We start from the raw sequence: 13,962 nt of genomic DNA, 5'->3' as shown, positions 1-13,962 counted from the left end.
CTCTTCACCTATACCAACCTAAGTAGGCACTTAGTAAGTGGTAGTTAATGGATTGGTTACAACATCATCTTTTTCATTGGTAAATTTCCTAATTCTCAAGTCACCACTAGTTATTACTTGATTTTCCCTCCTTTTCAACATTGCTATTCTCTACTGTATTCTTGAACAGATAAAAAATATTCCATTTTTCCTACCAATGAAATTTCCTTAAGTAGTGGAAGAGAATTGTTTAGGAATATCAATCAGTCAAGAAGCATTCATTAAGCACTTACTATGTGCCAGATGAGATGCGAAGAAAAAGCAAAAGGAGCTTACATTCTTATAAGGAGGAGCTTTATTTAGAGTCATAAAAGTATTTCCTTGAAGCCAAAACCTATCATTGGCTTTAAAACTAAAACATTAGAAGTCTTCCCACTAACAACAAGGGACCCGTAAGATCATCCACTCTCACTATTACCATTTGAAATAGTCTTATTTCTTACCATTACTAGTGGTAAATAACTAGAGATAGGGGTTTTTCACCATTATTATTGGAATTTTTTATTTGAAATAGAAATGCTAGCTCTAGCAGTAAGGCAAGAAAATGAGAAGTAGCTTAGTGAAAGAAAAGATATAAATAAAAGATATCTCCATTTGCAGATGTTTGGGAAACCCAAGAGACTAAAAAAATAATCAAAATAACTTCAGTAGAACAGCCCTGACCCAGATAAAAGACCCCATTCATAGTCATTATTTTTTATTCTATTGGTCCTGGCAAATACATTTAAATATCAAAGAACCAACATTTAAATATCAGAGGACCAACAGGTCTAAGAGAGGATATGTGACTTATACAGCCATTGGCCATTCTGCCATTACTATGGTACCTAGTGGCTGGATATCTTTTACCATGCCATCTCCACTTGAGCTATCACCTCCACTCTCTCCTCACCAGAAAATCCAACTCCACCCCCTGGAATCACCAATTGCTGGCTTTATTTTGTTCAACGGCACTTTCTGGACATCACCAGTGATGCTACTCTATGTGTAAAATCTCCCTTCTTTCAGCTTTCCTTTATGTGTTGACTTTCCTCTTTAGAATGTAAGCTTCTTAAGGGCAGGTATTCTCTAGTATGCTTTTATTGGTATCCTCAATGATGAGCACAGTTCCTGGTACATGGTAAACACTTGATAAGTGCTTTCTCTTATCTAATTCATACTTCAAACATTTCCTACCATCCCCAAAAGGACAGGATACTCCATCAGCCATGGCAGAATTCATAAAGAAGCATACAGCCCACTAAGCATTGGGGAGCCCATTGTTACAAGCTACTGAGGAATACAGCCTGGTGAATGCATGTAATTACGCCACTGGGGAAGACTCCTTCAGGTTAATGTGGGAGTGGAGCCATGGGTACTAGTTTAAGACTAAGTCCAGGAAATTCATAGAGAATAAAGAATCCTTTTCTTGAACCAGTAAAGCAAGATGGGTTAGATAGAATACATTTATGTCCCCTACCCAGGGCAGCCACTAGATTGCAGGAAGCCACCCTCCCTTGATACATATGCATGTACCATGCTCTCTTTTATATTTCAATTACTTACATATATCTCATATGCCACCCCCCATCTCAATTGTGTGACCCATGATGGCAGGGAAAATGTCTTATTTCATCTCTGTATCTCCCAAAGCACTTAGCACTTAGTAGGCACTTAATAAATGATTAATTGAATTGATCCTAGTCATTTACTGGTTAAAAACTAATATTAATTCTTCTCCAAAATTGTATTATCAGGAAATTTCAAAACCCATATTAACCCCAAATCCTGGGAGGGCTATTCTGAAGACACAGCAGAAAGCCAAGAATCAAAAGACCATTGGAATACAAACTTGAGCATGTTTCAGAAACTAATTCTTATTAAATGCTTTAAAGAAGAAAAGGTACGATGATGTTTTCCTTTCTAGAAACTAAGAGAATATTTTTATCTCACCCTTTCATACAATTTATGATTCATAGATCAGTTGAATTCACCATGTTGTTTCAATAGTAACCATAGGCCAACTGCACCTAATTCTGAATTTCATATACTAATAGAGTCAGCACTCTAGCTAAGGTGTGAGTGTTCAGATGATCTATCTGGGTGATTTCAGAATTATTCATAAAGACTGTCCCAGGGGCAGGGATGCTGGTATGCAGTGGCTGGGAGCTCTCCAAGGTAGTCACAGAAGTATGTAGGTGCATACTACCATAAGCTTATGCCCAGCCAACAGAAAATGAGAACCTGAGAGCTTGTCTGCAGTAAAGGGGATAATATGGGCCAACTCTGCCTCACTCAACACACAAAAGTCAAGACATTACCTGTGATGCCATCAATTCTCTCTGAAAACAGGACAAACAGCAGTAGCAGTTGGGGGTAGGGGCAAGTTACCAATCAAAAAAAGTTGCATGGGGGGCAGCTAGGTGGCACAGTCGATAAAGCACAGGCCCTGGATTCAGGAGGACCTGAGTTCAAATCTGGCCTCAGACACTTGACACTTACTAGCTGTGTGACCCTGGGCAAGTCACTTAATCCTCACTTCCCTGCCAAAAAAAAAGGTGGCATGGAAAAGGTGGTGCTTAAACTAGGCCTTTAAGGAAACTAAAGATACAAAAAAGGGGGAACTGAGGAAAGAATGTATGACAAGCATGGCAGGGAGATAGTGCAAAGGTATGGGAGTGAGAGTGTCACATGTGGCCAGATACAACCTTAATAAGTAACATTTCTCAGTAAGTGTTTTAGAGAGAAGCAGAGAGCCCAGTGAGTCCCAAGTTGGGAACATAGCAAGAGTTCATTATTGATGGGAATTAGATAAATGACTCCACCAATTTAGAAGAGACTTGTTCCATCATTATCCAGAAAGTTTCTGTTCTCCTGCTTCCAGAGTCACCAGTAATTTGCTTCACTGCCACATCTGTTGGCCTGTCTTCCATTCTCATCCTTGACCACTGTGCAGCCAACAGCACTGTTGACCATCCTCCCCCTCAAAGGATGATGTGCTCTGTGGTGCCAGAGGGGAAACTCATATGTTAAAATAGAAAATGTTAGGGGCAGCTAGGTGGCGCAGTGGATAGAGCACCGGCCCTGGATTCAGGAGTACCTGAGTTCAAATCTGACCTCAGACACTTAACACTTGCTAGCTGTGTGACCCCAAGCAAGTCATTTAACCCCAATTGCCTCACAGAAAGAAAGGAAGGAAGGAAGGAAGAAAGAAAGAAAGAAAGAAAGAAAGAAAGAAAGAAAGAAAGAAAGAAACAAAGAAACAAAGAAACAAAGAAACAAAGAAACAAAGAAACAAAGAAAGAAACAAAGAAAGAAACAAAGAAAATGTTAAAAAAAAAATCTCCCACTTAAAGTCTATGTCTTTTTAATTTTCCAGGTGGTTTTTGCTATTACAGAATTTGTGATAGAAAATCTAGGGAAACAATTTATAGAGAATCCACCAGTGGATCTAGCAACACTGTATCAAGATATGTCCTCCTCCACCCCTCTCGTATTCATTTTAAGCACTGGCTCAGATCCAATGGGAGCCTTTCAGAGATTTGCAAGAGAAAGTGGATATTCAGAAAGGTAAGGCTAGGACAAGGAGGAAGATGATAACTAACATTTAAGAAACACTTTAAAGTCTGCAAGAGGTTTTACATGTGTAACAACAACTCTGTGAGGTAGCTGCTATTATGATACAGATAAGGAAAGTGAGGCTGACTGATTTGTACAGATAGTAAGTGTCCAAGGCAAAATTTGAACTCAGGTCCTCCAGACTGAAAGTTTAGCCCTGTGTTACACCATCTAGCTGATTTTTTTGTTGTTGTTGTTGTTGTTGTTTTGTGGGGTTTTTTTTTTGGTGGGACAATGGGGGTTAAGTGACTTGCCCAAGGTCACACAGCCAGTAAGTGTCAAGTGTCTGAGGCCGGATTTGAACTCAGGTACTCCCGAATCCAGGGCCAGTGCTTTATCCACTGCGCCACCTAGCTGCCCCCGCTGATTTTTATTACATTCAGTAATAAGTTAATTTGAAAACATTAATAAAGGACAGCTAGGTGGCAAGGGGAAGCTAGGTGGTGCAGTGGATAGAGCACCGGCCCTGGATTCAGGAGGACCTGAGTTCAAATCCAGCCTCAGACACTTGATACTTACTAGCTGTGTGACCCTGGGCAAGTCATTTAACCCCAATTGCCTCACTTTAAAAAAATTAATAAATGAATAAACAATAAATAGAAATATTCTGAATAAATGAATAAAATGATGGGTTAATAAATTTAAAATCTAAACACCTACAAGTTCCTCTATTCTCTCTCCGTGTATGTGTATTTTTGTATAGATTTTTTTTATTTGTTTATAGATTTTGTACTTGAGACAGAGAAAGACATTGACAGAAGGAGACTAAGAGAGAGAGTGAGAGAGACAGAAAGAGAGAGAGAGCAAGAATGCACAAAGGGGACAGACAGACCAATATAGAGTCTGTGGAAATCCTAAATAAATTCAAAAAATGAAATCTAGTTGTTTCTATAAAATGCATTTTTGGTTTAAAAATCATTTTTTCCAATAAAATTAGATCTTTATTCTATTGGGAAATTTTTTTCACTTAACCATGTAAGAAGTTGGGCTAAAAGATCTTTAACACTGAATTAAAATTAATCTTTTTTAAAAATCTATGCAAAAATTATTTGTCATGTTAATGTAAGAGATAGGTAGCAAAATCCATAGCTTGGAGTCAAGAAGACCTGAGTTCAAATCCTGCCTCAGGCATTCACTTTGTGACCCTGGAAACCTCAATTACCTACTTTGTGCCTCGATTTTCTCTTTTGTAAAATGGGAGGATTGGATTGGAAGCCCTCAAAGGTCCCTGGCATTTCTAACTCTATGATCCTAAGAGAAGCAGCATGGAATAGTGAACAGAGCATCAGGCTCAGTCAGCAAGACTACCTCTGAAACAAACTGGCTGTTTGACCCTGGACAAGTCATTTACCTTCTTGGTACTCTTGGCAGCTTTCTGGGACTACAGGTTTCAGAGAAGATGCCGACCTGCATTAGTGGAGGGAGTTTCATCTAGGAGTTCTTTTATAAATGAAATCTCTTATCAAAATAAGGGTAAAAGACAGGAAATGGTGATTATAACTTATAATTTCATGGGGGGTTTTTTTGGTCTTGTCATTTTTCAGTCATTCCCAACTCTTCCGGGACACCATTTGGGGTTTTATTGGCAAAAGTACTGAAGTGGTTTGCCATTTCCTTCTCCAGCACATTTTACAGATGGGGAAACTGAGGCAAACAGGGTAAAGTGATTTGCCCAGGGTCACACAGCTAATAAGTGTGTGAAGCTGGATTCAAACTCAGGAAGAGGAATTTTCCTGATTCTAGGCCCAACAATATCCACTCTACCAACTACCTGCCCCTAATTTCATGATATTTGAGATGGATTAAATGGATCATGTTAAACATTTTTTTAAAAAATTAGTAGCAAATTACAATGATCCATGGGTGCTTCCAACTTATTTTCCTACCTTCAATGCAATGTTCATATTTTAACTGCCAAAGCAAGAAAAACAGGTTTCTACACATTCCACTGTTTCCCCTTCCTACCTCATGGTAGCTACTTGTAATAAGTTTCCTAGCTAAGCATGACCCATCCAAGAAATGAGCCCTCAATGGAAGGTAGGGGGTACAGTGGGTAGAGCATCAGCCCTAGAATCAGGAGAACCTGAGTTCAAATTCAGCCTCAGATACTAACTAGCTGTGTGATCCTGGGAAAAGTCACTTAACCACGATTGCCCCCCCCCCCAAAAAAAACCAAACAAATAAATAAAAAGAAATAGGTCCTTGCTGAAGTGATTTTAAAGAAAGGCCCAAGGATATATTGGTGGTAGTCATGTGAATTCCTGGATTCATGACATTATGTAGTGGTCAGGAGGTAGGATTGAAGATAACTATAGGAGCAGATAGTTAAATAAATGAGAAGTATTATAACTGTAATACCATTCCTTTCCCAGACTGCTGGGATTTGCTTCTCCTAGGGAAATGCTAACTATGGTTGGATACTCACTTGATAGTTGACCTTGGCTATAACCAATACCATCATGGGAGCAGGATTCTCCAAGTGGCATTAGGAGCAAGGTCAAGATAGTGTCATAAGCTCCCCAAATACTTTTTAGTTCATAAGATACTGTTTCTTCAAATACATTTCTGATTTCATTAAATAATTCCTCAAAATCAGAAGCTTGGATGGTGAATTTTCCTTAGTGGAGAGGTTTCTACCTAGTATCCAAAGGCATATTAGGGAAGATATATTTTCTACATAAGATCTTACCATGTTTATTATGTTTCAACATTTGCAATTTTAAAAAATGATTCAAGTAGCTTTACTGTTTATTTCAGAGTGCAATCAATTTCCCTGGGACAAGGCCAAGGACCTATTGCTGAAAGGATGATTAAAGATGCTTTGAAAACAGGAAATTGGGTATTTCTTCAAAACTGTCACCTTGCAGTGTCATGGATGTTGGCTATGGAAGAGCTTATTAAAAGTTTTACCGAACCAAGTATGTTAACTATTTATTGCTTCTTTCTGCTTAAATTCAGAACAAAATCCCCATAATCGTGGTAACATGGTACTAAGAATGAAAAATAAATGAGATAGGGTGTAATGGGTATTTGATATATGCCTAGACCATCTAAGATGGCATCTTCCACCATCTTAGGTGGGCTAGGCATGAAGCAAATTCACATTACACTAGGATAATAATAAACATTTTAAGGTTTCCAAAAAACTCTACCCATGGTATCTCATTTAATCCTCCCAACAACCCCATGAGGGAGATGCTATCATTACCCCGTTTTGACAGATGAGGAAACTGAGGCTGGGATTGGTATTCGGCCTATGATTTTGTTGATAGGGAACTCTCATGAGGGGGAACTCCCTCCACCAATGCAGGTCTGCACTTTCTCTATCATCACACTGGACTTTATTCAGTGGTACCTCATAAAAACTTCAATAAATTCATTTTTCCTGCCAAATCCTCAGGTTAACTGCATTTTTCCCATTTATTTATTTTGTTTTTAATTTATGGAATAAAACAAACACTTCCATAGCATAGTATAATGAAAAATAAACTGCATGAAACTGCAAATTTATTATGTACAACTTGCTATTCCTTTTAAATATATAATAAAGTTATCATGCAAATTTCCTTTTATTTCTTCCCTCCCCTTCCCACCAGCAATGGCTATCATTAGACACAAGTAGGGTATGTGTGTGTGTGTGCATGTATGTATACAGTATATATAAATTTATTCTGTACATATTTCTACTTATCTGTTCTTTTTCTGGATGCAGATAGCATCTTCATATATTCTTTATAGTTAACTTGGATATTTATAATAGTCAAAATTACTTATTTGCTCAATTCAATTGAGTTCAATATGAGCAGATAAAGTCATTTTCCTGTTTTCTATAATAAACATTTTTTATAGTTTTGGATTCCAATTTTTATCCCTCTTTCACTCTCTCCCCTCCTCTTTCCCTGAGGCAGCAACCAATCAGGTATGGGTTATACATGTTTGATTATGTAAAACATTACAATATTTGTCGTTTTGTACAAGAAAATTTGATTAAAAGAAAAAAATTAAAGAAAGTGAAAAATAGCATGCTTCAGTCTGTTCCATCAATATCAGTTCTTTCTTTGGAGTTGGCTAGTATGTTTCATCAATAGTCCTTTGGGATTGTCTTGGATCATTGTATAGCTGAGAATAGTCAAGTCATTCAAAGTTCTTCATCAAACAATATTGCTGTCTCTGTGCACAATGTTCTCTTGGTTCCACTCACTTCACATCATTTCATACATATCTTTCCAGGCCTTTCTGAAGTCATCCTGTATGTCATTTCTTATAGCACAATAATATTCCATCACCATCATATACCACAGTTTGTTTAGCCATTCCCCAATTGATGGGCATCATAATTGATTTCCAATTCTTAGCAATCACAAAAAGAACTGCTAGAAATATTTTTGTACAAATAGGTCTTTTTTCTCTTTTGGGGGGGATGTCTTTGGGATATAAACCTAGCAGTGGTATTGCTGGATCAAAGGGTATGCACAGTTCTATAGCCCTTTGGGCATAGTTCTGAATTGCTCTCCAGAATGGTTGAATCTTTTCCCAACTCCACCAACAGCGGATTAGCATCCCAGCTTTCCCAAATCCCCTCCAACATCCAATATTTTCTATTTTTATTATATTTGCCACTCTGATAGGTATGAGGTGATACCTCAGAGTTGTTTTAATTTGCATTTCTCTGATCAATAGTAATCTAGAGAATTATTCATGTGATTGTAGATAACTTTGATTTCTTTGTCTGAAAACTACCTGTTCATATCCCTTGACCATTTATCAATTGGAGAATGACTTGTATTTTTATAAATTTTATTCAGTTCTCTATATATTTGAGAAGTGAGGTCTTTATGAGAGATAATTTGTTTCAAAAATTCTTTCCTGTTTTTCTACTTCCCTTGTAATCTTGGCTACATTAGTTTTTTGTGCAAAAGCTTTTTAATTTTATATGATAAAAATTACCTATTTTATATTTTATTTTACTTTCTATATCTTCTTTGGTCCTAAATTCTTCCTCTGCCCATAAATCTGACAGCTAAATAATTGCATACTCTCTTCATTTGCTTATGGTATCATCCTTTATGTGTAAATCATGTACCCATTTTGACCTTATTTTAGTATATGGTGTGAGATGTTGGTCTATACCTAGTTTCTGCCATACTGTTTTCCAGTTTTCCCAGCAGTTTTGTATTTTTGTTTATTTGTTTTGTTTTGTTTTTTGCAGGGCAATGAGGGTTTTGTGACTTGCCCAGGGTCACACAGCTAGTGTCAGGTGTCTGAGGCCAGATTTGAACTCAAGTCCTCCTGAATACAGGGCCAGTGCTTTATCCACTGCGCCACCGAGCTGCCCCTTTCCCAGCAGTTTTTGTCAAATAATAAGTTTTTGTTCCAAAAGCTTGGATCTTTTGGTTTATCATATTACTAGATTACTATAGTCATTTACTATAGTGTAATTTCTACCTATTCTATTCCACTGATATGCCTCTCTATTTCTTAGTCAGTGCCAGATTGTTTTGATAATTACCAATAAAGTCATTTTCTTGAGAGACAGCTAGGAAGACTGAGGCTCAAGCCCCACCCCTGACAAATACAGAGCAAGTCCCTTAATCTGTCAGTGTTCTAGGAAACACCCTAAGACTGTGACTTTCAGAGAAGGGGCCAACCTGATTTGGTGGAGGAAGTTTCCTCACATGGAAGTTCCTTAGGCTGCTGAAATCAGAGGTCTGGTGTCTCTCCTCAATTCATTTTCATGGCCATGGATCAGAGAAGACAAAAACCCCACATATCTGATTCCATCCAATGTCCAATGACACCAAACTCTGATGGACACTGAGCATGTCCTGTGCTCCCAGAGATGGGAAAGCAGCACCAGCACAGCACACCTGAGGCACTTTCAAAGTTGCTCCCTTGCCTAGTGATGGCTTTGACCATAAACTCACTGTGAGTAGGGATATTTTTATTCTTGGTTCTTGTATCCTGAGTGCCTGGTACATAGTAAGCACTCAGTTCATTGACTAGAACACAATTCAGCCTTTCACAAAATCAATGCCAACATGTCATGGGAGGTGCCGCACATCAGGAAGGATTTGGCATTCGAGGATCCTGGTTCTGCCTCTCATCTCCTATAATCAAATCACTTACCCTCCCTGAGCTTCAGTTTCCTCTTCTGTAAAATGCAAGGGTTGGACCACCTGGCCTCTGACATCCCATTCAGCCTCGAGCTAGGATGCCACAATCTCATGACAATACCCCAATAACACTATGATCTCATCGACATTGATGCCTTCCACTGAGGCAAAGACCCGTCTATCCCTATCTTAATCATTCTGGGCATCTCTTGTCCTTGTCCTCCCATAAATGCTTCATAGAGAATATGGCCAATATACTTCAGCCCTTCCTTAGGTTTTGTAGTATTTCATGGACACCATTGCAGCACTTAGGCTGTTGATCTGTTAACTGTCACTCTTGCCATTTCCTCTTCCTATCATGCATTCATTTCCTGGACAGTTATTAAACAGAACATGAAAATGCATCCCTCATTGCATCTCCCCTTGCATATCATGCAATATACAGTGACTTGCTTCCCTGCAATGGCTGGTCACAGCTCTGCTGAGAAGTTGCTAGAGAATAAGTCCCGAAACTGGAAATGTATTTAAGGGTCATCTACCAGCTCTGTTATGCAGAAAAATTCTAGCCCATCCATTCACCAGAGATGAGAGAGTAGGCGGGCAGTTTAATTCAATAACCATATATTGTATGTCTACTATATGCAAATCCAGCCTTAGATACTAACTGTGTGACCCTGGGCAAGTCACTTAACCCTGTTTGCCTCAGTTTCCTCATTTGTAAAATGAGCTGGAGAAGGAAACGGCAAACCACTCCCATATCTCTGTCAAGAAAAGTCCAAATAGAGTCACAAAGAGTTGGACATAACTGAAATCGCTGAAAAACAAACTCTATGCACAGTAACATGTATTCCTACATTCCCTTTGGGTCCTAAAATGCAATGGAACTCATTTCTCAAAGTGACATTTGCTATTATTTTATATGTTAGAGTTTTGCAAGGATAATATGATGTTTGTCATTATTTGATAAGTGAGGATTTGCAAGGGTAATGCTATTTCCTCCCTCCACAACTCTAGGAGTAAATTGCAGGTGGCTACACCCAGTGAATAATGACACCTGGGTTTAACTGGCACAAATAACTAGACTCATTACAAAACATAAATAATTGAATTTTCTATTACAGTACATGCATCTCAAAAGTTATACCTTTTTCCTTAAAAATGAATTTTTTATTACATTAGCAACCACAAATAGTAATCTCATGGTAGCCTATTAAAAATCCTTTTTTAGTTTCTCTGGAAATAGTGTTTTGATATAACAATTGGGAGTTTATGCGGAAATATTAAGAAATAAATATTTCTTCAGCCTAAACTCCTTTCCAGACTTCTTCCCTGTTTAAAAGTTCATAGAAGAATAGAGAAGGCTTTTATGAGGGAAATGGATTAAGATAGCCAAAGGTATCTCTCAACTTGTCTTTCTGTCTTCTTTCTCTTTCCCTGAAGAGATTGCCCTGTGACCCAAACAAAAGAAGTGCACTCCTCTCTCATTTGTAAAGGATTTCAATACTAATCAGGGATGCCCTTTCAGACCTTGAGAGGGGAATAGTCAAGGAAAAAAATGAGTGGTGTCCATTGTTTTGGAATGTTGACCCAAAGGTGCATGTTAATATATCATGATTTTTTTTCCTTGTTTGAGTTGCTATATAAATGTTACTACAAATTATCTTGGCAAAGAAACATGTCCAAGGACATGGGGGACTACACTGATTTTGCTCTTTCTCCAAGCTAGAAAATGTTTGGTTTTAGAATGATGTTAAATTAAATTAAATCATTTCTGGCAGACTTGTACCTAAAAATGTCGAGTACCGCATTTTATTTTTTCTTCATACTCTCCAAGGACCAATTTTGTGTGACCTCGCTAAGTCACTTAAACTCTCTGTGCTCTGGGTAGCCTTCCAAGACTATATATTGCAGAGAAGGAACAAATCTACATTGGTAGGGAGACTTTGCTTACTAAGGAATTTTATATACTATGAGACCCTATCTCTAAGTGCCCATTTAAACAGAGTAACACATAAGGAATTTTTCTAACTATATGGTGTGTTGGTTATCCTTCCTAACTTTGTGTCATCTGAAAATTTGCCAAACATTCCACATATGCCTTTATCCAAGTCATTCATAAAACTATTAAATCACTCAGGACCAAGGAAAGAGCCATGGGACCTTTCAAGTTGACATCAATATTAGCAATTACTCTTTTGGGTCCAACCATCCAACCATTTCCAAATCCACCTAAATGTATCATCATGTAGATTTCTTCATCTTTTTCACATAAATAGCATGAGAGACTTTGTGAAATATTTGGCTGAAATCTTAGTAAAAATTAATTTCTTAATGATACCTTACTAGATCATGAGATAGCTTATTATTTTATATAGGCTTCCCCTGATCTGTCTGATAACAGTGGCAAGAAAGGAAGAGGTTAGTTTAGCATGACCTCTTCTTGATAAAGCTAGATGTTCATTAACTCATCCTTTAAATTACACATTCTAGAATTTTTCAAAGAAGCAAAGTTAAGCTCACTGGTCTATAGACTACAGAATCCATTCTCTTGCCTTTTTTTGAAAATGGGGATATTTGCCCTTCTTTCCTACAGTAGTTTTCCTCTTCTCTGTGGTCTCAAAGATCATTAATCATGGCTCAGGAGTCCCATCTTCCCATTCTTTTTGCACCTGAGCTTGTAGGTCACCTGGGGCCAGTGTCTCAAATTTATCATGAGCAGATAGATTCTCTCTTACTAATGTCTTTTTATAATTATTTTTCTTCCTACGTTTTTGATATAAAGAAGACAGAGTCCTTGATCTTATGTAATGTATGGCATAATCATTAATTCCTTCCTTCCTTCCTTCCTTCCTTCCTTCCTTCCTTCATTCATTCATTCATTCCTTCATTCATTCATTTTTGCGGGGCAGTAAGGGTTAAGTGACTTGCCCAGGGTCACACAGCTAGTAAGTGTCAAGTCTCTGAGGCCGGATTTGAACTCAAATCCACCTGAATACAGGGCCAGTACTTTATCCACTGTGCCACCTAGATGTCCCTATAATCATTATTTTTTTAAAAAAGATTTATAAGTACCTATTCAATAAAACAAATTTGTGTGTTTGTTTTTACAGATGTTTCAATTAAGGAAAGTTTTCGACTTTTTTTGAGTTCCATGCCTAGTACCACATTTCCTGTTACAGTCCTTCAGAATTCTGTCAAGGTGAGCATGATTTATTTACAGAGAAGATAAATACTTTGGGGGGAGGGATTGTTTCATTTTTGTCTTTGAATTTCTAGCACCTGACATATGGACAGAGCTTAAATGCTGCTTGTTGATTGGTTGATTGTTAATTGATTAGCTTGCAAGATACTAATCATAATCAGTAAGCACTGTTCTAGGCAAAGGGGATTCAAAGACAATGAAAATGAAGACGATCCCTGCCCTCAAGGAGCTTACCTTTCCTTGGGGGAGAAAACACACCCACGGGTGTTTATTCAAAGTAGATAAAAGGTGATTTCTGGGAGAAGGTGTTAGCATCAGCTGTGACGTGGGAAGAGCTCATGGAGGAGAAGGTAGCACTGTTTTCAGAAATGGAAAGCGATTTCCATTTGATTCAAATATGCCAAAAGCAATGAAAATGGCTATGTGTAGGGGGCAGCTACGTGGCACAGTGGATAAAGCACCAGCCCTGGATTTGGGAGGACCCGAGTTCAAATCCAGCCTCAGACACTTGACACTTACTAGCTGTGTGACCCTGGGCAAGTCACTTAACCCTCATTGCCCAGAAAAAAAAACAAACAAAAACAAAACAAAAAACAATATGTCTACGTGTAGAATTTTTAATTTGTCGAGGATTTTATAGTACATTATCTCACTTAAGCCGGAAATAACCCTGTGAGGTAGTCACTAACATGGGTATTATCCCTATTTTATGGATAAGTAAACTAAGCCCCATTGAGATTAAGTAACTTGTCTAGGATCACACAGCAAGAATTTAACCCCTACCTTTTTGTCTCCAAAATCAGCACACTAGGCACTATGCCACATTGTGCACTCAAGGAGGGTTGTGAATATTCTTCCTTATTCAATGAGATTTTGTCCTTGGCAAGTCATAGAACAGAGCTGGTCATTGCCTGTGGCCTTGCCTTGCATGCAAGGAGTACAATAAGGAATTTTTTTAATTTAAAAATTATATGTGCATCACATATTTTAATGCTACAAAATCCTGCTCTC

The 13,962-nt window shown here is 38.0% G+C and overlaps 1 protein-coding gene across 1 annotated transcript in view; it reads left to right on the top strand.

The window, feature by feature from the left end:
* The window catches only part of DNAH6 (dynein axonemal heavy chain 6), a 211,021-nt gene that overhangs the window by 159,364 nt on the left and 37,695 nt on the right, over positions 1-13,962 (top strand). The window contains exons 62-65 of the mRNA XM_043981262.1: positions 1,776-1,921; positions 3,398-3,588; positions 6,394-6,554; positions 12,860-12,948. Coding sequence (XP_043837197.1) covers positions 1,776-1,921; positions 3,398-3,588; positions 6,394-6,554; positions 12,860-12,948 — 587 coding nt within the window. The remainder of the gene's footprint in view (positions 1-1,775; positions 1,922-3,397; positions 3,589-6,393; positions 6,555-12,859; positions 12,949-13,962) is intronic.

This window comes from Dromiciops gliroides, chromosome 2, assembly GCF_019393635.1.
Source record: "Dromiciops gliroides isolate mDroGli1 chromosome 2, mDroGli1.pri, whole genome shotgun sequence".
NCBI lineage: Eukaryota > Metazoa > Chordata > Mammalia > Microbiotheria > Microbiotheriidae > Dromiciops > Dromiciops gliroides.
This window is presented reverse-complemented; position numbering and strand designations above follow the sequence as displayed.